Source organism: Eleginops maclovinus, chromosome 23 (assembly GCF_036324505.1).
Source record: "Eleginops maclovinus isolate JMC-PN-2008 ecotype Puerto Natales chromosome 23, JC_Emac_rtc_rv5, whole genome shotgun sequence".
In the NCBI taxonomy this organism is placed as follows: Eukaryota; Metazoa; Chordata; class Actinopteri; order Perciformes; family Eleginopidae; genus Eleginops; species Eleginops maclovinus.
The window spans coordinates 17,344,144-17,369,060 of NC_086371.1; the positions used below are offsets into that span (position 1 = coordinate 17,344,144).

Here is a 24,917-nt window from a genome sequence, read left to right on the forward strand (position 1 = left end):
AGCAAAATGGCTCTATAGCTCCCCCTACAAATTTGCTAACAAGCAGCCCAGTGCATTCACATATGAAATATGCTCATATGTAATGTTGGTACATATGTACTGTATATCATTTATAATATATATATATATATATATATATATATATATATATAGTTATTTAACCAGGTAAACGTCTCATTGAGATTAAAATCTCTTTTTCAAGAGCGACCTGGGCAAGAAAGCAGCATGATGTTACAAAAAAACACAAACAATACAGGCAGATGAATGCAACTGTCGTAAAACACAAAGGAAATAGTAAAAAGCCAGTCAGTATGCAAATAAAATAAACTGTTAAAAGCATAAAACTGGCACAATTTTAAGACAACTTCAGCTAGGTGATATAAGAGCAAACATAATGACCAAGAATATTTTGGTCCCACTAACTTGGAAACACAAATAACCTCAGATTGTGTATTACTATTTCTTTTTTTAATGTTCTTTCATAGTGCTGGTTGATCTCTGGGCACATAATGAAGCTGCCCTATTTAGTGTTTGTGTGCAATGTACTCGATGCTCACTTGTGTACAAGGCCTACACCACAGGGTCAATGGTGGGGGTCAACAGGGCCCCAACATCAAACTGTTGCCACTATGCCCCCTGAAAGAGTATAACTCGCTAATTACACTATTCCTTTGAGGGAAATATCATTATAGTTTGGAAGGTTGCAACTCGTGTTGTTGAATTATTCTAATGATCAATTGCTGAAAAATGTGCACCACATTTCCAAGAACTCAAAATGTCATCACATGTCTTGAGAAGCCTTACCAACAATCAGAAACATACATATAGTAAAAGGACAAAATATAAAACTGAAGAAATCTAATAAATTTAAGAAGCTTGAATGAGAAAATGTTTGTTTGTTAAAAATGGCAAACAATGTGTTTGTCGATTTGACGAATAAGTGACCAAATCTTCAGATTATCAAGATAAAGGCTCATCATTTTGTTTCTTGGTGTAAGAACATTTTTCTATTAATGTAATTGTCCAACTTCCATTATTTGATATGCCAAATTTATCAGAGGATGGTGTCTATGAAAAATCACAGGCCATCACAGTTTAATGTTAATTATTATGATAAGCAACATAATTATCACTTAATATGTCCCAATTTTATGATGATAATAAACATCAAGCTATGTGTATGGAAATCATTTCTAACATAACTGTCTAATAATAATAATAATAATAATAATAATAATAATAATAATAATAATGTTTATTTTATATTATTTTATATGACTTCCTCTTAGGCAGGGTCATGCACAATAAGAAAAATGTAGAAAGAGACAGTTAACAATGTGTATATAAAACCTCAAAAACACAATCTGCTTGATGCACCACAATTTACATACATTCATCTAAACAACAACATCTCTCATAATTGTGTGTGTTTATAGCAATATAAAAAGAATACGATAGTTTGTGTATTTATATATTGATATGTGACTGATTAAATACCGTTCAGTACTTTTGACGAACCATAATGTCGCATCTGATATCCAACCTCTCCCTCTCTTTTCTTTATTATATCACCTAGTCTTTATGGTTTTTGTTTCTTAGGTTTTGCTTTGGGGACCACTTGAACAGTAGTGGAAACTGATTTGGCTCCTTGCAGGTTCTGGGCAGTGCAGGTGTATGTTCCTTGGTCCACGTCCCGCACCTCATCCACCAGGAGGACAGACTGAGTCTGCTGTTGGGCCGTGCCTCCACCCACTGGACTGATGCTGTCCTGAGTGTACAGAGGCCTCCCAATCTGCAACCAACACATGAAAGCGGACAATGTTAATAAATGATTAATAGTTTGCTGTAGGCCTGGATGCTCTATAGTCCATAGGTTGGATGCCTCTTAACTAGTAGTAGACAAGTAATAAATACAACGATTATGACACAGGATGTACACAACTGAAATGTATAGTATAGCAAGCATGCCATATTGTAAAGATTTGAATAAAAAAATTGTAATCATTCCTGTCTCTCTGAGTGTCTGACCTGCTGTCCTGGGTAATCCCAAGTGAACTCCACAGCCACGTCCTGCTCCCCCACCACAGAGCAGCTGACGCGCAGATTCTCCCCCACAGTCACCGAGCTAGGTGAGCCCTGGATCACTGGAGCAGGAGGAGCCATGGGGTCTTGATGGAAAAGGTGGAAGTAAGTAAGTTGTGTAAGGTATAGGTAACCAAACAACAATTAGCAAAATGCTGACTAATAAAACTATGTTGCAATTCTCTGTAAATGTACAAATATATTGGACAACATTTGTCTGCCTTCCTTTCTGGTGCAAATTTTTGTTTTTTGGACAACTGTGTGAAAGCACTCACAGTTAACATAGATGAGCATGTACTTGGTGGAGCTCTGCCTCAGGTTGCCCAGACTGGCGACACAGAACAAGGCTCCAGCATGATGAGGCCGGGGGCGATGAATGGTGAAGCCCTTTTTGACATTAAAGGAGATCTCTTTCCCGTCCACTGCCACCTCAACTGGAGGAAACTCACGGTGCAGAGACACTTTTGCCTCGGGTGAAGTCACCTGGCAGGGGAGGAGCGTAGGCCAGTTGGTTCTCAGCTGAATGGCCTCATAGTAGTCAGCCGACGGGACAAATAGTTCTTGTGGGTCTGATTGGAACAGTGAGAAGATTTCAGATTAAAGATAAGATAACAGGAATGCTAGCAGTAAAATAAAGCAAGGGTCTGTCGTTGTGACAATTACATGTGTAAGAATCAATAAAGTTCACTGTACCGGGAAAGAAGACAAATACTTTCACAGCTTTGTCATACTCCTTCCTGCAGTCGGTGTCTTCACAGTACATCGGATAACAGCTGAACTCCCCAGTGTCTGCACCCGTAGTGTTGACCAATGTCAGGACACCATATCGCGCCTGTTGGACAATACTGCAGAGCCAAAAGAGGAAAGTCAGAAAAGAAAACTGATTTAGGAAAATTGCATGAATATTTAAGGTGTATTTGCAGGTTAGCTGACCTGAGCCTTCCATCATCATCCTCCTCCAGGTATGTGGGGACGCTCCACTGCACAGGTTTGCCCCTGCATCTCAGCTCCAGGGTGTCTCCTGACTGCACACTTATATTGTCTACCACCTTTTTAAACTTCCCTCTGTTTAGCACCTTTATGTGTCAGATATGAAAACACATTGTTACTGTATACACTGATGCAGTCATTTTTCTGTGTTTTATCAAATGATCCTCGGACACACCAAAACGTATTGTTTCCTACCTGTGTGAGGAAAGTCTGTGCTGGGGCTGCAGGTGTAGCTTTGATCTTTGGTTTGGCTGTTACAGCTCTGGGTGATTTGTTTGTTGACCTCCCAAGTTTGGTAATGCTCGGCTTTGGCTTCCTTCCTGGATTAATCTTCTGTTGTTGAGCCTCTTTTTGACAATAAGCTACACAGCGTATGACGCAAGGATAGTTCACAAATAACATTAGATACCTTAATTGATTGCCAGCAAGGACATTTCGTGAAAATGTTGCACTGGCTGGGAATCAAACCTTGGTTTACTGCTTGGAAAACATGTGCTCATCACTATAACACCATTGCTAAATAAGGATACCGGCAATTGTTTAATGTTACGAATCAAGGGATAACAGTTTTATCTTGATGTGCCAAATGGTTTCATGGTGGATCAATGGTTTTTACAACATGTAAACTCCTAGAATAGGCCATTATGCTTAAGGGCAACATAAATGTCCCCTCCTTAGTGATTCTAGGAACACATGTTCAGAGAACTGCTCGGCAAGTGAATCAAATCACTTACCTAATTCGAAGACTATGGCACAAACAAGAAGAGCGCTCAGCACTAGTCTCCCCTTTGATCCAAACAAGTTCTCCAAAGGCATGATTGATAAGTCAAATGATATCAAACTGGCTTGTTAGTTAATGCAGTTCCACACAGTAGAGGTACTGCAGAATCCAGAGAGAAGAGGAGGAGGGCAGAGCTCGCAAAGGGAGAGGTCAGCTGTTTACCAGAATCACACAAATTCCTCCTCCTGAGAGTGGCATTAGTACCCCAAATTCCTCCTGACTGGCTCAATGGAGGCTTTCAAGCCTGTCTGGACCAATCAGGGTCCAGAGACAGGGGCCCCTCCGTGTGGAATCACACAGCCTGTTTGCTTAGCTGCTGGACTGTAAGTGTGTGAGTAGCATTAGTCTGGCCCTCTGAAGCAGACTGAATGAAGACTGTGGCAAGGTTATAAAAGCATTTGGTGCCCAATAAACCCCTCGTCAAAGATGTTTACTGATTTTAGTTTTAGTTTGGTGAAGAAAAAGATTGACTAGCCTTCATAAAAATATGATCAACTTATCATCTATGTTGAGATTTACCATTTTAAGTCAATGTCCATTGTGTTTTGGTGCAGTGTTTCTGTTGTAAACTATTTTGTTAAAAAACATAATTCTGTCTTGAAAATCCATCAACGTCAATATATAATTAAATGTTTCTAGAAAGAGGATTTTGTATCTTTCATTAAAACCACAGAATGCTGTTCCCACTGAAAACAATGTAAACCTTACGTTTGAACGACCTGCTAACACACGGTCTTGAACATGCCACAGGTAAGCTTCAATGAAAGGTCCTTTTGTTCTGATTGAACTCCAGCTCTTTATCAAAGATTGCAGGGGGAACTGTACCTTTTTTTTTAAAGGCCCCACAGAAATTGAACTCAAGATTGCACTCAACTTAAAACTGGATTCTTTCTTTTTTAATCAAGGAATACATTTGAAATGTTTCATGATAATACATGTACAGTTTCCATATATACATTTTAAAACAACAAACATTTAATACATTAAATCTTGAAACAGGCAAAAAAATATATGACATTTCACAAGATTGTATCTACTAATATATAAAAAAAAGGTCATAATTAGAATTGTATACAATTACAATACATTTCTACACTTTACAATTGATATGAAAAATGTAAACTTGTCATCAACGTGTAATGATAAATAATTATCAATTGAACATAGCGTGAGCCCTTTTTTTAAAAACACAAGTATAAACTACTTTTATAGTAGATTAAGAGGCACCATGACAACAGGCAACTTGTACAGGTCCAGAAATATATCAAGCAATGCTGGCAGCAACAATATTTAGATAAATTACAAACTCCATCATAATGTGGAACAAAAGTTAACAAGTTGGCCTATCTGTCTATTCCTCACAAACACCTGTTGCAGATATTTATCAATGCAGAGTCAGATAAGCCTGTTCAACAGTTGTTACACATTTAAAGCAGTTACTCACGGAAACACCTTCAACTATTTCCTCTTCAACTGTGCTCAGAATTTTTCCTCTTTAATGATGTCCATGTCTGTTTGGCCACTGACAGTTTCAATCCTTGGCTGGTTGCCCTTCAGACGCTTCCCTTGAACACTATTACGGATACCGTAGACAAAATAGATGACTAACCCTGGAAAGAGAAGGGTGGGTCATTATACAGTTCAGAAACTAACTCAATACTCAATATAATTACTTTTCAAGCAGATATATGTTCTTACCCACTAGCATCCAAATAGCATATCGAATCCAGGTTTCTCCACCTAACTGGACCATCAGGTATACGTTGATGAATGTACTCACTAATGGCAGCGCAGGGAGTAAAGGCACCTGTCAGAAGAAAATAGAAGAGATGAAATATTTTGTAGTTTATGTTAACTAGAATGTAAACACAAAATGTGGCTCTAGTTCTCCAGATACACAATTCAAATGTTCTCACCATGAAGGATGCCTTGGAGCTATTTTGCGGGTGCCTCCAGATGAGGAAAGTGTTGAACAGCACAATGAAGGCGAGGACGGAAACGAGCACCACACTCCATACTTCCAAATTGGATAGAGCGTTTAATGCTTGTGTCAGAATGACACATAGTGCTACCACACATGCAACTGCAGAATAAATATGAAAAAGACAGATCAGTTCGTGGAGCAGAGGAACAAAGAATTGCCAAAAGCATTAACATTTGGGCTCAAGAAAAAGATCAAGATTGCTTAAAATATAGAAAGCCACTCATGGTTGCTCGTACCAGACAGAATAGTCAGGATGGTGACTCTTCTAGAGGTGGATGAATTGGGGGTTGACGGAGGCTTAAAGAGGGCAAACTTGCTGTTTGTTTCTGTAATATTTATGTCTGAGTCTTCAGATGGATCTGGTTGGTACCTTTATTTAAAAAAAAGAGAGAAATGTGCAACACAAATTCAGTTTTGCTTAGTGTTCCTAGGTAAAGCCCTGTGCGAGAAGAAGCAGTTAAATTAATATACCTCAGTATCAAGATGCATATGGCCACGAGTGTGTAAGCAAACAGAGTGCCGATGGACATCATTTCCACCAAGGCTTCCAGGTCAAACAGCAGCGCCATGATGGCTGAAGATGACAATCAGAGAATACAGAGTTACTTTTAGTCCATACACCTTAGCATATACAACTGACAGCTGTAACATCTGTACCTGCAACAGTTCCAGATGATATGGTTGCTAAAGCAGGACTGCCCTTGGCAGTGACTTTGGTCAAGAATTGGAAAAGCAGGCCGTCTCTTGCCATGGCAAACAGCACCCGGGGCATTGGGAACATCGAACCCAGCAGGCTGGAGATAAAAATGCAAGCAAGCACAGTCAACACCCATCAAAAGGCTTTTAGTACCAAGACAGTTTGAATTGCATAGAATAATGCTGCAATAGAATCCAACATAAAAATGTGTAGTATTATTAGTACTACTACTTATTAGTATTAGTAGTAGTAGTAAATCATCCCGAGGAAAACATGACTGTCTGTATCACATTTCATGGGACTCTATCCAATTGCAAATGTCAATGGAGACATTTCACTCAAAACCATAATTGTTGACCTTCTGACAGCTCAACAGGAAAAGGCAGAGATCACTCAGGTCTCTTTGATAAGTCCTCTGAGGACAATGAATGTCTGCACTAAGTTGAATGGCAATCCATTCAATTGCTGTTGAAATGTTTCAAAGAGAAAGTGGTGGGATGACCAAAATACATTAAATAAAAGGTGTAACTTCCTTTTTTCCATGGTTCTATTTTGTTTTCTCCAACCACCCCATTAACCTGACTTTACACCCAATTGTTTTTACCTGGTTGACAGGGCACACAGCGACCCAACAGCAACAACATATTTGGCTGGACCCCAGCCAATGTATTCAAAGGCCACTGGCAGTGGGCTTTTTTCATTGAGCAAGTAGTAAGGCATCATCAGGGTAAGAGCAGCAGACACAGCAAAGTAAGCCAGGAAACAGATAAGGAGTGAGGCCACAATGCCCAGAGGGATCGACTTCTGGGGGTTCTTTGTCTCCTCGCCTACGAAGAAAGAAAAAAAGAACCTTGAATGCTATTCCTCCTCCAGCTGTTTGGGGTTACATGACAGTACAACAATACAGTCAAAATAATATGACAAATGGCTGAATGACAAACACATTTTTTTCCTGTCCACTTACAGGAAAGGTTTAGAGTTTGTAGTCACATCTGATGTCCTTCACCAGACAGCATTTTCTCAAGATTACAGAGATGATTAATTTGTTATCAGTCTACTGAGGTCAAACGATAACAACTGAACCATCTCCGACAAAAGTGAGCAAACTCCTTGCACTGATGAAGGCAACAACACATGGATAATGAAAACAAATATAAGATGAAATCCTTTTGTCTCATATTTTTGTAGTCAAGGATCTTATAAATCTAACTGTGCCTAACCTTACAGTATACTAATCACACTGGACTGTTACAGGTAGACGTTGTTCTCTTACCTGTTGTAGCGATGCAGTCGAATCCAACAAAGGCATAAAAACATGTTGCAGCTCCGGCCACCGTTCCTCCAAGGCCATAGGGGAAAAATCCACCCTCTCCATATATGCTTGTCACGTTGGCAGTAGAGCTGAAGTTTCTGCATTGAGGAGAAAGCATTATTTTGTGTTTATCTACTGTGAGATAATCAGGGGAGTAATATTACTGTAAAGGTTCCTGTCCACACCCAAACACAGACAGGCTTCATTCTGCTCTTTGACATTACTTGAATTCTGCTGTGGCGTTTATCAGAGCCTCTTCACTGATTTGCCAGTTGGAGATGTCCCCCTTAATGAATCCAGAGATGGCCACAAACAGCAGCACCACGATGTTGACAGCTGTGAAGATCTTGTTTATTGTTGTTGACTCTTTCACTCCAAAGGCCAGGACACCTTCATGGGAAACATGGTAATTGTCACTTCCTTTGTATGCACTACTATTACTACCGTCCAAATGACATCTGTTTCATAATTCTGAGAAGAAGATGAACCCTTATTAATCACCTAGGGGGAAATTCAGTTTTTACTCAAACATGCACATGCATTTTTAGTACACACACAATTTATACACACTTTACCTTACCTGACAGAATCATGACTAGCACAGCAGCAAAGACATCTGGGTAAGGTGCCAGGCCCGGGAGGCCAATCGCTGCATTTGCTTCTAAAAATTTGGATATGTAGCCCCCGATGAGGTCATCAAATGTCCCACTCCATGCCAGGGCAACACTAGATGTCCCTGCAGATAATGAGCGAGAGATGCAATAAATTAATCAGCCTGACTCACCATTTAAGTGAAGTCATAAACATAAAATACTGATGGCGATAGTTCCTACCCTACGTCTTCAACACTTTATGATTTTTTCAAACAACAATCCTGGTTTATATGGTTACGTTTTGACAATAACAATCACTTAAATTATTCATTTGAAAGTGGCATAAAACTGAAGAACAGTAAACCTCCACTGTAGAAAAATTGTCTTGTGACAAGGTAAAAGGTCACAGAGTCTTAAAGAGGGTCATGTTGATGGTTGATCATTTATGGGTTTCAATGTTCTAACAATGAGAAGCATGTTATATAAGTGGAAAATAAATGTTCAGAGGCTGTAAATAACAAGTCTGAGCCAGCGATTAATACTTAGCCACAGATTAAGTCCAAAGATTGGTTTTGTTTCTCTACATTTTTGGTGTAAATAGGCAACTGTTATATTCAAAACAACTATTATAACAGTAAGAAACCTTCCTTACTATGTATAAGATATTATATTATTTTTCATATAGAATTCAAATATAAGTGGATCAAACTTGCCTATGACGTAGGAGAGTAACAGATTCCACCCAGTGATGAAAGCCAGCAGCTCTCCAACCGTCACATAGCTGTAAAGGTATGCTGAGCCAGTTTTGGGAACCCGAGACCCAAATTCTGCGTAGCATAGTCCAGCGAATATGGATGCAAGGGCGGCAATGAAGAAGGAGAGGATGATGCTGGGTCCCGCAGTGTCTCTGGCCACCTCTCCAGACAGGACGTAGACCCCGGCCCCCAGGGTGCTGCCCACGCCGAGGGCCACCAGGTCCAGAGTGGTGAGGCATCGGTTAAAAGTGGATTGCTCCCCATCTGGCTCCAGGGGCTTTCTCCGAGATAAACTCCCCAGAATGGACTTCACACACCCACACGACATACTTCTTTGGGTTTGGATGTAAAGATATGGGAATTCTGATGGAAGAGACAATTGGTGGGAGGTAGGTTAAATGCTCTGGTGAAAGGAGAAGAAAGAGTGAGGAGAGGAGTGGGGGAGAAAGGGAGGATCAGTGAACCTGAGAGTGAATAATTGTCAGGTCAGCCCCTCAGTAAAACCTTTTTTTCTTGAGCAGAACTAATTTCCTCTAAATAAGTTGTTAATTTAACAGCTACAAAGAGATATATTCATCAAGGCTTCACAAGTCCAACTAACAATAGAAATATGGACACATTACATTTTGTTAAAGATTATATTACAAGAATTTACTCACATGTACTTCAAAGTGTTTTGACTCTTTCACTCCAAAGGCCAATTCCACAAAAATTTGGGTTAAAGAAGACTGAATTCACTCACCTGCTCTGTGTATTTCCTTCACAGGTTTGCTTAGAAGAGACAATTAATAGGACCCGTCATTCTCCTAAATCACATTATTCCTTTATACATGCCCTTCTTTATAACCCCCCTGATATGATACTGCTGATGCTTGGAGTTTTCACTGCCGCCCACAGCGCAAAAGCAACGCCCTGCTCTCAAACTGCACTTTACTCAACCTTAAATTACTTACACAATTACTTCCTTTAGAATGTTTGACGAATACCGATTGATTTATAATTTGGCAATAAAAAAAAAGCGGTTTTCTATTTTATAGTGTGTTCTCACCTGGCCAGCAGTATCATATTGTAGATATTCCCTCCTCTCAGATTGGTTTATTGTTTTTATTCCCTGTGTTGACCTGCTTGTTTTAAACCAAAAGGCAGTTTTTATTTTGTTTAGCTAACGTAAATGACTGTAAAATCAGTTTTTGGGAATTAGCTTCTAAACGAGAATTATAATCTATTTGACAGAGAAGGGGCAAAAAGGAAATTAGGAATATTTTGCAGGAAACTAAAGAGGACCAGTGTGGTATTTTCTTCAATATTTTTCAAATGTGACTCTTGTGTTTTACTGATGCTTCTATTATAAATAAGAGATGATGTCGCTTTCATAATAGTTTCATAATTGTGCCCTCAAGATAATCCAAGACTTTAAGGTCCACATTTGTCTATGACTTTGGATTTTGTCCTTCACTAACAGGGACCAATAAAAAATAAAACTTCTGAATAGGGCAACAAAACGGAGAACAGCTCTTCATGACCACCTTCCTGCTATCTGATGTGACACCTTTCAATAAAACTATAATAGAAGTAAGCAGAAGTACGTCATCCTACACTGTTCTCAAAGTGTATTTACATGCAGGTACATATGCACCTTATCACTGTGGCTGTGTTGGAGTTTTGCTGCTTATCTAATAGGAGATGTGACCCCATCACTAACTGGAGGTGTGAGCCTGCCTGCCAGAGTTAATGAAACAGAGGAGGACAAAGCTTCATTCATAGCTTACACATGCAGCCGGCTGCACACTTGTTCTTTGAAAGGTAGCTTTCGCCTTCTGATCTCCCATCAGGGGATTTCAGCTCACATAATCCCTCTCGGTATCTACTTCAGCAGGCAGGAAGCGAGTGGGAAAGCAGCCTGTGTGTATGGTCAAAGTACCTTTGAGCAAACTTAAAGCTCTGGCGGCCTATCTGCAGATCTCAGGGTTTGAGATACTGTTTCCAGAGGAACAATGGGGTAATGCTTAACTCAATAACAGCTACTGCACACGTGATGGGCCGGTTTATGATCAGAGGGTTAATCTGTATCCCAGTGAAGCTCAGTTAATGATCACTGATGTGTTATTTATAGGCTATCTTCTGTGCAATTAAAAAAAACTTAATAGGTGCAGATCACATATACATATTATAGTTCACACTCAAATACACAGAAGTTAAAGCAAAGGTCAGAGATGTAAATCTAACTGGCTGAAGGTCAATTAATTCAGTAGATACATAAGTTGTTTACCTTGTATTCAGTCCCAAGAGGAGTGGCTGGTGGCTGTGTGGTGAAAACAGCGCAAAGCGGCAAAAATATCTGCGCTGTTGACTTGGATGAAGGAAACATGATTTTTACTGCGATATATACAAGACTCTGAGTCTCTGTGACCCTCCCACTGGAATTACTTACAAAGTAGCCTTTCTCACTCTGCACCAGTTTGGATAATAATGTGCTCATTATTGCATGGACGGCACAGGGTGAGAATTGTGACCAGCAAATCCGATTCAGAATGTGAAAAATGCTTTTGTGCTCACTTTGTTTGTTGTTTTGTGTTCACGAGAATATTTTTTTTAATTCATTGATTTGTGCTGATAGAATATTGGCATAGAATAAAGATTAAATGATCAAATATATTCATTGAAATTGCTGGGAAATGTAAAATATATGGTTGAAATAAAATAAAAAATAACAGTCCGATAGTGAAATCATGGATGCAATCATACCATTATTTTTTTTATTTAAACGATTTCTAATACTATCTGGATCAATTCCTATCCTTGGGGATGTTACTAATTCAATTTATTTGTCTGTCATTGAATACATTGTGGTTGGCCTTCCGAAATTTCCAATCTCCTATTCTGCCTATTTTACGTGTGCAATGCAATTTTAAAGCAGGAGAGGTCAGTGTACAGCACTTACTAGTGCCTCACAGATGGAGGTGGGAGGTCCTCTCTCACTCTGAACATCCGCAGAGAGAAAATTAAACAAAGAGGCCAAATATTAAACGAACAACCACCACACCCCCAGCGTACACATACTGTACAATAAATACATATTGGGGCTACACAAGTTGAAAATCATTTGTGATTCCTTACTTAAAAGCAAATGTGGAAGAAGTACTAAAAATACAAAAATACTAACACTAAAAAAGTAAAAGGATAATAGGCTATGATGTAAAAACATGCCTAAAGTACCAAACATACAATTACTATTAATGTATTAATCATATTTTGATATTACTAAATTACAATTACTTCCCATCGTGCTGCTAGATATGTTTAACTATAATTATATTAGTGGTGTATAGTTTGCATTAGCTAATAGTCTGAAAGTAACTAGTAACTAAAGCTGTCAAAGAAGTGTAGTGGAGTAAAAAGTACAATATTGGTTTGCAAAAAGTAGTGGAGTATGGAGTAAGTATAAAGTGGCATAAATTGAAAATACTCAAAATAAAACACTCACCTTAAGTACCACAACATTGCACTTAAGAAAAGTACTTGAGAAAAATGTACTTTACTTTACACTACTGCCTAAACGTTTCCTCACACCACCTCCAATCGGAAACTGTGACTGATGTGTTTAATTTGTATCATGTATAATTCTGTAATCCAAAATGCTAAAATGGCCTCCCCCCACCCCCTTCCCCCTCCCCTTTTACTGGAATAGATGCCGACAGGCCAGAAATAGAGCAGGCAAACTGCCTTCTGTTAAAATCCCATTTCAACTCTCAATCATGTGACAAAGTTCAGACATACAGACAAACAAATTCAAAGCGAAAAGTGCCTTCAACAAACTTAACGTGGAGGTTTCCTTGATACTAAAGCAACTAGCTTGAATGTTTCCTTAAAGAAGTGTACACGTTTAGCAGCAAAGTGCGATAATGCAGAAAACACGTGTGGGTAAAATTGCGCAGCCTCCGTGCGTTAGGTTTCTGATGTTACCACGTCACCCACGTCTGAAGTATGTCTTTACCGTAAGACATCTTCCCGTTACATTCAGAATATCTCACACACCTCTGCGAGAGAGATAGCCGCAGTCGTTACGTCACAGAGGACACGTAACGGGACTGCCTGAGTCTGACCGAAGGAGGCACACAGACTGGGTTAACGGGGACAGAGCAGAGGCAGCAGGACACTTTCACCGGATACTCCACACACACAAGGCAAGCCATATTTAGTATTATTTAGAAAACCTCTTCAAAAGTGATTTTGGAAAAGTTGGCTGACGAGACATTTTCGAATGTGGCAATAAATTACAGTAGACAGCGGTCTAGCTCTGGAAGAAAGTGGTCATTTTATTTAGTTAGTGGAAGAAAACAGAGTTCATTTACAAATATAACTTTCTTTGTATTTTTTGTTTTTTTCTTATTCATTACAGTCCTCAGGAGTGTGCGGGGTTCAGAGAAGGGTGTGGCTGTGCATACAGTAGAGGCTTGAGGCCGACTCCCCCTTAGACCTTCATTCCGATATTAAGTTAAACTGTGCATGCTATTTTGGGAGAGCTTTCCTTATGTCTTAAACAAACAGTGCTGCATTATCACTGCATAAAAAATCAAAGTCTACATTTGTAAAACATTTGTCCTTTCTTGAACTGTTATTTTGCACTGTGATTATTATGAAATAAAATCAGGCAGCTGCTCCCATATATGCTTTCTGATTGGCTGCATTCTACTATATGTAGTGGCAAAGTATAGCAGCATGGAAAATGTGACTAAATAGTTTTCCTTCCAGTATTCGCTTACAGAATGTTAGGTCTCTGTGAGAAGCTTGTCTTTTTAGGCAGTTTGAAGAGGCCACCTTATTAGGTTTACATTGGAACAAGGAGGGATCATCATCACTGCAACACGATGGGGAGGGGGACTGGGGGAAGACAGTTCACTAGGACAGGGATATATTGCAATTCTATTATCCAGCCCTACATCAGCATTTCTCTGTGTCTTTCTCTAGGCCTGAAACTATCGATTCCTGCTCAGTGTTGACACAGAAGACCAAATATAGAAATGGTGAGTTGAAATGACCTTTCTCTCTTGCATTATGTAAGTATGAAGCAGTGTGTATCATACTGCAGAGCAGATCTTGTGTCTGTGATACATGGTCGGTTTTGTGTACCATTGAATGAGATGTGGATAGAGTGAGGTCATTTTTCTGCCACCTACCTCCCTATCATAAAGGCAGCAGTGTTGGGTGACACATCGAATGGACACAGCTGACAGTATCTTGCTAATGGCTTTTGTCTTATCTCCAATTGTATTGTCTGAGATGTAAGTGAGTGTTATGTCATTCTTCTCTTAGTTGAGGTGAAACAAGCATTTGCTATTACTGTGAAGCTGTGCTTTACTCTGCACAGTTGTGGTCTGGCAAATAAGAAAAAAGCCAGAGAGGACTGACATTTAGCTAACAATGTTAAGTCCACATTAGTATTTTTCCTCATCAAACATACAATACGAAATGGGATTACTTTAGTTCAAGGCCTGTTGCTAAGGGTTTGTATTTGCAGCCCTGTTGCTATGTGGGTGAAGCTCTCCAGCTGTCGTGAGGAGAGATGTTCTGTAGTAAAGCAGAAGCAGTGGACCCTCACCAGGGTGGAGCACATATTTTGGCTGACTGCCTTAATGCAGTAGTATTTTCTACAACAGCAGCTGCAGTAAGAGCCTTCAAAATGAAGTCCAAGCTTTCTAGCTTTCTTTTTACCCAAAGTGAATGAGCTTATGACATCACACCTTGGCAGCCAGGGCCTTAATGAAAAAGCAATGATCTTTTCATTTTTAAAACAAAATCCTTGTGCAGATCTTTATTTTTTCTTCTCATGCCCATTGGAGTTTGTTTGTAAACTCTGACATTATTGAGCTGCTGTATGATAGACCCCCCTGCAAAGGGAACGTTATGTGAAACCTGACTCCATACTGCTCCTAAGGATCCACGGCAACCCCCCCCCCCCCCTTTCCTCTGCTCAGCTAGGGGTGGGACAGGTGCAAGCAGTCAGCTGTAATAGCAGACATGGCTTCACCTCCTGTCCCAGTGTCAGGAGGTGACACCATGACCCTGACACCTTTACACATTTACCTACTGCAAGCCAGTGCACTGTTATAGCGGGATAGAGAGTGCAAACTTTATAGGCTGTCTAGTTTAAGGTGAGCGGCATCTGCAAATGCTGAACACAGCGAGTTTCCCTGTGAGGCTGTACCCAGGCAGAGTGCATTTTTGAGCTAATTGCTGCTGATGAAACCATAAATGAATGTGTCCATATAGTTATCATACAATTTAGAAAAAAATCTCAAATTCAAACATCATGCTGATGCAAAAATAGTAGTCTTCAGATCACCAAAGTAATTTCATTGCATCTGAATTTTTAACGGCACATCCCCAATACATTTCTCTGTACTGGGTCAGAGGTTTAGGCAACCGAGACATCACTTTACATTTCACATTCAAAGGCTTTATTGTAATATGCACAGTAGCTACAGTTTAGATATGGCAATGAAAAACGTCCCAGGCATTGTTCCTAAGTCATGAGCACGAACACCTCGTCCATCCTCTGAAATTCCATTTCAATCTTTTTCTTACAGGTGTTCAGAGGCATAATAACAGATGCTCCGGACTTTGATCCCTCCACTGACGCAGAGACCCTTTACAATGCTATGAAAGGCATGGGTAAGTGCCACATTCCTCTTGTGATTTTTGATTGCGGAGGGGAAAAAGCAATCTTTCCTCTTCTCCACTCGTAGGTTGAATTATCACATAATGAATTTCACACAGTGGTCATGGCGGTCCTATATTTTTGTGTCACTGAGATTACGTTTTTGAAAACGTTGCTTTGTGCTCCTCAGGAAGTGATAAAGAAGCCATATTGGACCTGGTCACTTCAAGGAGCAATGCACAGAGGCAGGAAATCATTGCAGCGTACAAATGCAATTTTGGACAGGTCATCTGATTTCTGATTTATATATCATGCTATATGTTAACTAACAAAATATTGAAACTCTAAAACTCTATTATGTTGTTGTTGTTGTTTCAACAGGACCTGATTGAAGATCTGAAGTATGAGCTGACGGGCAAATTTGAGCGCCTCATTGTCAGTCTGATGAGAACCCCAGCCTACCATGATGCCAAAGAAATTCATGATGCACTCAAAGTAAGATTTTTTTTTGCAATTGTACAATTCTTTATGTTACTTCAGGCTTAACTAGTAAAGAAGAAGATGCTTCAAATGTAATCATATGCTCTTTTTTAAGGGAGCTGGAACCAATGAGAAATGCCTTATTGAAGTCATGGCATCCAGAAACAACCAACAGGTTCAAGACATGGTTGCAGCGTACAAGGATGGTAAGGCATGCTAAATAAGTCATTTTAAATCAACTCATTATTTGTTTCGCATCACTCATCATTTGACATTGATGTCTGTGTCTTCAGCCTATGGCAGTGACATTGAGGAGGATATAATCGCAGACACCTCAGGTCACTTTAAGAAGATGCTGATTGTTTTACTTCAGGTCAGTTCACAGAGGAGTTGATGTAATCACAAATGAAATGTGCAATCAGCCACACAGACCGTTTTTGCCACACAGTACCTTTAACCACAGACTGATCGTATTGGTTTGATGTCTCCAGGGGACCAGAGATGAGTCAGGAGTGGTGGATGCAGATCTGGTGGAGCAAGATGCACAAGTGAGAATTTGAACTGAGCATGATTGAGAGTTCTTGACCGTATAGTGCCTTAAAAGTCAAGTAAAATGTTTTGTTTATTGATTTCTTAAATATTTTCATCCTGTTTATAGGATCTGTATGCAGCCGGAGAGGAGCAGTGGGGGACTGACGAGGCCAAATTCATCATGATTCTGGGAAACCGCAGCAAGACCCACCTTCACATGGGTGAGGACGTGGCTCTTTAGACAATTTACACCAAAGTGAGGCATTCATCCATTCCCACTGTGACCTCAAGTCTCTCAGGAGTTAATTGAAGTTTAAAAGTTGCCGTCATATTGTGAAACCTTGTTTACTTTCTCTTTCTAATGCTGAGAAAACGGCCTAAGGCCTGCTTCTTAGAAGTGAAATTTGAATGTGGGCTTCACAAGGTAACAGAGAGACATAAAACATGATCCTAAAACCTGTTGGTTAATTTTTGTTGAGACCAATTGTTGCATCTGTTTAAAGAAAACAGGCCAGAACAATACACATGCTAGCAGCTCTGTGAGGCTGTACTCAGTGGTGGTTTGAGCTAACATTAGCATGCTTACATGCTCACAATGATGATGCTTTACAAAATTCACTGTCTTGATGTAGCCTGGTATTTTACTTTTCAGAATGTTAAGATAATTCAATTCAATGGCATGCAATGCAGAACATGACATCACAATGTCTTATGTTTGCTTAGTTTTCGATGCATACGAGAAGATTGCAGAGACGACCATAGAGGACAGCATAAAGAATGAGTTGTCTGGGGACTTTGAGAGGCTGATGCTGGCTGTTGGTAAGAAACACACTAAAAGTACCAATTGAAGACATGAGTAGTGTCAAGTTGTGAAGTTTACACAGGGCTCTCTTCTGTACTTTTTCAGTCCAGTGCGTAAGGAGCGTTCCCATGTTCTATGCAAAGCGCCTTTACAAGTCAATGAAGGTAAACAAAAAGGACCAGATTGCTGTTGAGTCTAATTTCAAACTATTTGTAGACAGGTATTCCCGGGCAACACAGTTGTTATAACGTGATTTTTCTATTTAGGGGCAGATCGCAATCTAACGTTTTGACATGATATTTGAAATGTATTAGGGCTACTTGTTGTTAGTCTCCATAGCATCCTGACTCTGAACACTTCTTCTCCTTCATTTCCAGGGTCTCGGTACAGCTGACAACACCCTGATCAGGATCATGATTTCTCGCTCTGAAATAGATATGTTGGACATTAGGGAGTGTTTCCGTTTATTGTATGAGAAGTCTCTTTATAACATGATTAAGGTTGGTTAAACACTAATCAAATATTTCCTACTGACTTAAAACTAAAATAGCATCAGCAGAGCAGAACCCCTTAACCTTCATTTTGTTTATAAACCCCTCAGGATGACACATCGGGGGATTACAAGAGGACTTTGCTTAATCTGTGTGGAGGAGATGATGAGTAAGTGTTGGCTGCAAGCAACGGCAGCAACCACACGGGGGAGATAGAGCACCAACTTTCAGGAGTTATGGTTTTCTGAGTGTAATATAATGTTTATTGACTTATGGGTGCAGAATGAAGTTTCAAGAGCGAACTACTTGATAACGTTGATAACAAAAGATTTTCTGAAAGTAAAGCAGTTTATTGAGTAATTACTCCCTTTCCCCAGAAAAGTACCCACTTGGTGCTGGCTTTGCTCACCATGCTGTCTTTTGTCAAACTGATCATTACAGCTTAGCTGGAGAGTTCTTCCCTGAAGCTGCTCAGATAGCCTACAAGATGTGGGAAATAAGTGCCATGACCAAAGTCCAGGTTTGGGCCCCATCTGCTCCCACTTTAGACGTGTAATGCATGTTTGGCTTGGCAGTGGCATGCATCCTAAGTACCTACCCGCCCTGCAGTGACCTGCTTCTTGCATTGTCACAAACTTGTGCTGATAACATTGCCATTTTTTCACAGCGAATGCTTTGTGTAACTGTGGATAGGATCAGAATGCCGCTCGCTCAAATACAAATCGTTTTTGTTATTATGCACTCTCCAAATCGTTGTTTTGCCCCGCTTTGTCCGTCGAGTGAATTGGAGTAGAAATCTCAGCATTTTGGTCAACAATTGATCTTTTCATTAACTCTCTATAAAGCAGTTATTTTTCAGCCTACCCACCTTTACTTGTAGGTTGTGTCATGGCTTTTAACCTCAAGAGGGCACACTCCCCCTCACCAAACACTTTTCTTTTTTACATATGTTATATAGTTCTGCATGTTTAGCGCTTTGATAGAACAATGTAATTGAATATGTATTCATCAAATGAAACTGTTTCGCTTCGGCACATGATGTTTTATGTTATTATTGAATCTCACACTTCCAATGGTGTCATCCCACAACCTTAGCTGAGGCCATCACTCCGTCCTGCTCTCAATTGTGACCCAGCTGCTGATGCACAAGCACTGAGGAAAGCTATGAAGGGATTTGGTATGCAACCCTGAAAAGCACATCTACACTGATACAATTTCACAAAACAAGTTTAACTAATGTTGCTCCCTTCTACTTCCTACAGGAACGGATGAAGATGCAATCATTGACATTATTGCACAAAGAAGCAATGCTCAGAGGCAAGAGATCAGACAGACATTCAAATCCCTCCTGGGAAGGGTAAGGCAAAATTCATTATTGAAAATGTAAACTTCTGGCCGTAGTATAGCTCAGCAGGCGGCCGATATACTGGGGTTTGATCCCCATGCGGTGGACCCGGGTTCAAATCCGGCCTAGGTCCCTTTGCCGCGCGTCTTTCCCTCTGTCTGCCAGTTTCTGACCTGCACTGTCACTATATTAAAGGCACTGGTTGGCCAAAAAATTTTAAAAAAAGAAAAGAAAATGAAAACTTCCAATTCTAGAACAAACGTCTCGTTAGATATTCTTCAGCTGTTCATGTAACTTCCTATGTTTGATGTGTTCTCAGGATCTGATGAAGGATCTTAAGTCTGAGTTGTCAAAGAACCTAGAGCGGCTGATCATCGGGCTCATGTTGACCCCTGCAGAGTTTGATGCCAAAATGATGAAGAAGGCAATGGAGGTACAGTAGTTGCCATTGTTGATGTCATTACATGTAAAAGAAGAAGCTAATGAGTGAATTACACCCCTTCATATAAAAATGTTAATATATTATAAGTCGGTGATAGTTGATGTCAAGCCAAGAGAGGTAGATTTTGTCCTTAAATGTCTTGAAAGTCAATTAATGTGCATTTTAGGTTTTGATAAAAATCTGAATTTCCTTTTGTTGAAACATTTATTCTTAACATAGCAGTACAAAAATAATTTCACAATTGTATGTCCCTATTTAGATTTTAAGGCAGTAGAATAGAATAGCTTTCTTGTTTGAAGGCCTACTCGCACAAGTAGAAATCTTTGAAAGGATTAAATATAAAACCCCTGCATTTCTAAATCTGTAATGTAAAGCACTGAATAGTTATGCGTTAAAGCCACAGTGAACTGTGAATAACATCAGTTTAACTCTTATACTGTATTTCAAAATATACGTCCTTGCTAATTGGTCATTGATACAGTTTTAGGAGGTTCTGTCGTCAAAATAAAAATAAAAATGATAGAAATCAGAACAAAAATAGCAAAACATAGATTTTTCAGTAGACATCAGGAGGCCCCAATAACACACCACATTTGTAAAACTCCCTTGTGCTTTACTCTTAATTTAAACAGGGGGCTGGGACAGATGAACACGCGCTGATCGAGATCCTGGTCACCAGGAGCAATGACGAAATACTTGCCATGAATGCTGCTTATCAAAACGGTGAGTTTTATACCAGAAACAAAAGGCGTAGCGATAATTTTGTTGTTCAGGACACCTTTAACATATCACCTTTTGACATCACAGGATATAAGAAGTCTATGGAGGAAGCCATTCATTCAGATACATCAGGCCTCTTCTGCCGCATCCTTGTTTCTCTTGCGCAGGTATAAGTTGATCATCATGAGAACTTAGACTGGTTGCAGTCTATCTGCTGACTGTAGCAGAGAACAAAAGGTCCATTTAATTTAATGCACAGTTTTCTTTCACAAGGTGTTATGTTACATATTAAAGAGAAACATAAAATGTTATAGATATGATGATATGCAATACATCAAAGCATTTACTGTCTTTATTCTGTTCAGGGTGCAAGAGAGGAGGGCCATGCCGATGAGGAAAGAGCTATTGCAGATGCTCAGGTGATTTAATGTGTGACTTTTTACTGTAACGTTTTACTGTGTTTAATATGAAATTGAAGACTGGGTTTAAGTGTTTGTTCCTGTTGTTCCTCCCTAACTTATCAGGAACTTGCCGATGCATGCAACGCCGACTCTGATGACATGGAGAACAAGTTCATGAGCATTTTGTGCACCAGAAGCTTTCCCCATCTCAGAAAAGGTAAACGACAAGACAAACACAATACAGTTACAATTTATAACATACCTAATGTGTGTGTTTTTCAAAAACAGAATGTATCTATCAAGCTCATGAATACACTTTTTGATATTCACAGTTTTCCAGGAGTTTGTCAGATACTCCAACAAGGACATTGAACAGATTATCAAGAAGGAGATGTCAGGAGATGTCAAAAATGCTTTTTATGCTATAGGTAACCACTGTCTTTGACCTAATTTTACTTTTAAATGGGTCGCATTGTAGTCTGCTGACAACATCTATACTCCTCCTCAGCCATTTCACACACTCTCTTTACCTTGCAGTTCGCAGCGTAAAGAACCAGCCCTCTTATTTTGCAGACCGTCTGTACAAAGCCATGAAGGTACTTATTCACAATGCTTTGAATATTGCAGACATATGCATGTATAATTCAAGCTGCGAGTGAAAAGGTTATTTTTGTTGATGTAAGATATTTACGTATATTTACTACTTTCTTGGTATTAATGCTGAGTGCTCTCACACAGTAACAATTACTAATAAGTCAATCGGAATAAACTAGTCTAACTAATCAAAGAAATTTCCCTGTAAGGGATTAATAAAGTATATCTTCTTCTTCTTCTAATTATATTGGTGTCCGCTGCAGGGCCTCGGTACAGACGACAGAGCACTGATCCGCATCATGGTGTCCCGTAGCGAGATCGACCTATTCAACATTCGCAAAGAGTTCAAGGAAACACATGATGTCTCCCTCCATGAATTCATCCAGGTAGAAACTATGATCGTAAGTCCGAGCTTTTGTCAACTAACACTCTTGGTTGTTTGCAGTGTTTCCTCATCTCATCTGTAAGTCTCTGTGGGTGTTTTGTCTTCTGGCCTTTGAATGATTGTATGTTGCACATCCTTCTTCTGCTGCTGTGTTGGGATGGGGGGTGGTTGGGGGTGGTGATGGGGGGGGGGGGGTATGGTAATGTATAGCTTCCTGTGGTGGACTATGGGTCTGTGGCTATTTCACAGCTGTGTTTAGGAATTCCCCTTGCATGCTTCCTCTCTATAGCTGCTGTCTGATTGGCTGACAGCCACAGGGACAGGAAGCAATTCTATAATGACTTACAGATGAAATCACCTTGACACCAATACAAACAAGCAAGTAGGGTGCCCTGAATTAGCTTTGCAAGAAATATTACCAGTTTATGCAATGGCAAAGATTGCTATATGTTGTGTATTCTGAAGTGTGTATATTGTAGTGCATTTTAGTTGCACAAAAGATTATGATTAAAACAGTTTGTCAATTACAAAGTCTGTCTATTTTCAACCCATTTTACATGTGTTATTGTCACCTACATCCGAGAGAAAAACCCAGATGCACTATGCAATATTTATAAACGACAATCATACAAATCCAAAGTCTGTACAGTAAATCCATCTCCCAGCACCTATAAAGCCATAAACTCCAGCTTTAGAAGTAGCATCAAAATGATTTAGCTTCTTTTGTTCAGGGCAGGGCATCTGTTTCCCCTTGTTTCCTGTCTCTGTGCTAAGCTAAGCTAACCTGCTCCTGACTGTTGTTTTGCATTAACTGCACTGATGTGATCTAACTCTTAGCAAGAAATCAAATGACCAAAGTTCCCAAAATAAGGAACTAGTCCTTCAAAAAGATTTAGCTCAATAATGATGATTATAAACATAAAGATCTGTATCTATGACTGGCAGCTGATATAAAGTGTAATTCCACTTGATTTTAGTTGATTTGAGGCTGGCGAGTTCTGCTTGTCCTCATGAATCCCTCATTCAACATTAGTGAATGATAATCATTGTTCTGCTATTGTCTGACTGAGAAGAATAAACCTGCTTCCCAGTTTCAGCTCTGTGATGACCAAATGCCAGGAGACAATGACACAGTTTTTTTTTTTTTAAACGATCTTTCTGTGTGTGTTGTCTATCATTGTTCAGGGTGATACCTCAGGAGACTACCGTAAAACCCTGCTGATGCTGTGTGGAGGGGAGGATTAAACTCGTCAAGTCCCTGCAGTTCTGTTCACATACTTCAATGAAAAACCAAATGGAGACAAGCTCAAGAGTCAAACTGCTCTGGTTAATGTCAGTACCTGTTGTCAGTGTCCCTGCTTCAACTCCTCAGCCAAACCAAGTGACCTATGACCTCTCAGCCTTGCAAGACAGTTTTCTCTCTCATTTCTGATCATCCTCTCTCTCTGGATGATGTCTTCCTTTTTTTTTTACAGTCATATGTAACATGAAGGGGTTCACGTTGGTGTAGAAATAGAAGACATTGGAAAATTAGCAAATTGAATAGTGCCTTCAGATCCAGGCCTTCAAACGATTACTGTGATTTTAAGATATCATATAGACCTTACTAATTGATTAAAAGCACCAAAATATTCTTGTCTGTTTCTTTTTTGCTTGACAAACATTGGAATACATTTTGTCATTATCATAAACATTAATGTAAAATGTAAATAATTTCCTCTCACTGTTCCGTTGTTGTTTCTTCTTTTTTTTTTACAGTAATGTCCTGGGTGTGGTGCCCTGGTTTGTGTTTGACAGGGCAGTTCAATGATTAACTCTGTTGATATTGGCAATAGCAGGGGGCTGAGCAGAAAAGGAACCAAAATATTTAACAGCAGGAAACTCCCACTCGAATTCATCTGCTTAACAAACTCAATAATACCCACATTCTTATTGTTGATAACCTTTTACTAGCCTACAATGTATTCATGTAAACAAAGGATGATATTACAGAATAATTCAAATGTATTCAAAGACATAGTTTTCTTATAGATATATTATAGATGGCAGCTAGTAGCTTTATGTCAAACAAATCAAGCTTGACATTCAAACAGACTGTAGAAATATAGCTTGACATCATTGGATACATGACGGCCTACCATGGCTGAACAGCTATTTACACGTCTGCACATTTAAATGAACAAAAATAAAATATTTTCTTTACAGTGAACCGATTAAACATGTCACTTAACACTGGATGTTATGTGTCTCAGTTGGACTTGTTTACTTGTAGCAAAGTACAAGGCAGCTGTGTCTTTTCTTGTCAGTGTCTCAGTTCATTGCGTATGTGTGAGCGCAGCTGTTGTCAGGCCATCTTTGAGTTAAAAGAGGAAAGAAGAAAAAAGACGTATGTGGCGAGGAAATCCCCTGCAGTACGCCAAAATCCAAGGCAACAAATAGAGTCTGCAGCAGTCAGTCACACAATTTAATGGCATACCCAACCCTAAATTGCTCCATTTGATGATAATTATGAGAGATTAAGAGATTACTTCAGTAAGACTTTGTTAGATTGCAGACTATGTCAAATATGCATTTAGAATTTCCCTTTTGACAGCTTGGTGAAGTTTGAATTTAGCTGTTGTTCAGAACGGATTACATTTTTCTCTTTTATTGATTTCATCAAGGTTTAAATATTTTTTTTAAAACTGATATGTCCTCAGACAGAATTATGAGTGTGTATTGAGCATGTGACTTTTTTCATCTACAGCTGCCATAATTAAAGTGGCATTACGATTTGATCATGCAATAAAAACACATGCAGTATTGTACATACGAGTTAGTATGTATAAGATGTCATCTGTACATTTTCCTTTATAGTCCTCTCTTTGTGTCATG

The 24,917-nt window shown here is 39.4% G+C and overlaps 3 protein-coding genes across 7 annotated transcripts; 1 reads left to right on the forward strand and 2 right to left on the reverse strand.

Annotated features, from left to right (window-relative positions):
• Nucleotides 1-214: 214 nt before the first annotated feature.
• On the reverse strand, nt 215-4,027 carry LOC134859971 (platelet-derived growth factor receptor-like protein). Its single transcript, XM_063876780.1, has 7 exons — nt 3,807-4,027; nt 3,268-3,434; nt 3,016-3,158; nt 2,776-2,927; nt 2,358-2,651; nt 2,029-2,168; nt 215-1,792 (listed from the first exon to the last, which is right to left on the reverse strand). Exons 1-7 carry the CDS (start codon nt 3,886-3,888, stop codon nt 1,580-1,582), a joined length of 1,191 nt encoding a protein of 396 aa, XP_063732850.1. The 5' UTR covers nt 3,889-4,027; the 3' UTR covers nt 215-1,579.
• Nucleotides 4,028-4,733: 706 nt separating this feature from the next.
• On the reverse strand, nt 4,734-10,038 carry LOC134859369 (cationic amino acid transporter 2-like). 3 transcript variants are annotated; one of them, XM_063875831.1, is made up of 12 exons: nt 9,937-10,038; nt 9,153-9,557; nt 8,427-8,582; nt 8,071-8,236; nt 7,808-7,944; nt 7,139-7,361; nt 6,495-6,631; nt 6,309-6,411; nt 6,074-6,207; nt 5,770-5,936; nt 5,552-5,660; nt 4,734-5,463 (listed from the first exon to the last, which is right to left on the reverse strand). In XM_063875831.1, the coding sequence occupies exons 2-12, from the start codon at nt 9,520-9,522 to the stop codon at nt 5,333-5,335; spliced, it is 1,833 nt and encodes a 610-aa protein (XP_063731901.1). In that variant the 5' UTR covers nt 9,523-9,557; nt 9,937-10,038; the 3' UTR covers nt 4,734-5,332. The 3 variants fall into 3 exon arrangements, with proteins under 3 accessions (XP_063731901.1, XP_063731902.1, XP_063731903.1); XM_063875832.1 differs by having other exon boundaries at nt 9,153-9,597; nt 9,937-9,996; XM_063875833.1 differs by having other exon boundaries at nt 9,854-9,989.
• Nucleotides 10,039-13,202: 3,164 nt separating this feature from the next.
• On the forward strand, nt 13,203-24,891 carry anxa6 (annexin A6). 3 transcript variants are annotated; one of them, XM_063876076.1, is made up of 25 exons: nt 13,203-13,378; nt 14,163-14,218; nt 15,782-15,866; nt 16,043-16,137; nt 16,234-16,347; nt 16,448-16,538; nt 16,626-16,705; nt 16,824-16,880; nt 16,991-17,084; nt 17,587-17,682; nt 17,771-17,829; nt 18,043-18,165; nt 18,267-18,325; nt 18,598-18,676; nt 19,252-19,333; nt 19,419-19,513; nt 19,821-19,934; nt 20,576-20,666; nt 20,751-20,830; nt 21,029-21,082; nt 21,188-21,281; nt 21,397-21,492; nt 21,602-21,660; nt 21,922-22,059; nt 23,229-24,891. In XM_063876076.1, exons 2-25 carry the CDS (start codon nt 14,216-14,218, stop codon nt 23,286-23,288), a joined length of 1,998 nt encoding a protein of 665 aa, XP_063732146.1. In that variant the 5' UTR covers nt 13,203-13,378; nt 14,163-14,215; the 3' UTR covers nt 23,289-24,891. The 3 variants fall into 3 exon arrangements, 2 of the variants coding, with proteins under 2 accessions (XP_063732146.1, XP_063732147.1); XM_063876077.1 differs by having other exon boundaries at nt 21,922-22,044; XR_010165115.1 differs by lacking the exons at nt 18,598-18,676; nt 19,821-19,934; nt 20,576-20,666; ... (5 more) ...; nt 21,922-22,059; nt 23,229-24,891 and having other exon boundaries at nt 19,419-19,487.
• The last annotated feature ends 26 nt before the right edge of the window (nt 24,892-24,917 follow it).

Coding starts and splice junctions, on each gene's coding strand:
- LOC134859369 (XM_063875831.1), bottom strand. CDS start 9,522: ATGTCGTGTGGGTGTGTGAAGTCCATTCTGGGGAGTTTATCTCGGAGA. Junction 8,583..9,152: donor GTTACTCTCCTACGTCATAG/GCAAGTTTGATC, acceptor CATTATCTGCAG/GGACATCTAGTGTTGCCCTG. Junction 8,237..8,426: donor GCTAGTCATGATTCTGTCAG/GTAAGGTAAAGT, acceptor TTTCCCATGAAG/GTGTCCTGGCCTTTGGAGTG.
- LOC134859971 (XM_063876780.1), bottom strand. CDS start 3,888: ATGCCTTTGGAGAACTTGTTTGGATCAAAGGGGAGACTAGTGCTGAGC. Junction 3,435..3,806: donor TGCCATAGTCTTCGAATTAG/GTAAGTGATTTG, acceptor TACGCTGTGTAG/CTTATTGTCAAAAAGAGGCT. Junction 2,928..3,015: donor GATGATGATGGAAGGCTCAG/GTCAGCTAACCT, acceptor TTGGCTCTGCAG/TATTGTCCAACAGGCGCGAT.
- anxa6 (XM_063876076.1), top strand. Junction 17,830..18,042: donor GCCTTTACAAGTCAATGAAG/GTAAACAAAAAG, acceptor CTTCATTTCCAG/GGTCTCGGTACAGCTGACAA. Junction 19,334..19,418: donor GAAAGCTATGAAGGGATTTG/GTATGCAACCCT, acceptor TACTTCCTACAG/GAACGGATGAAGATGCAATC.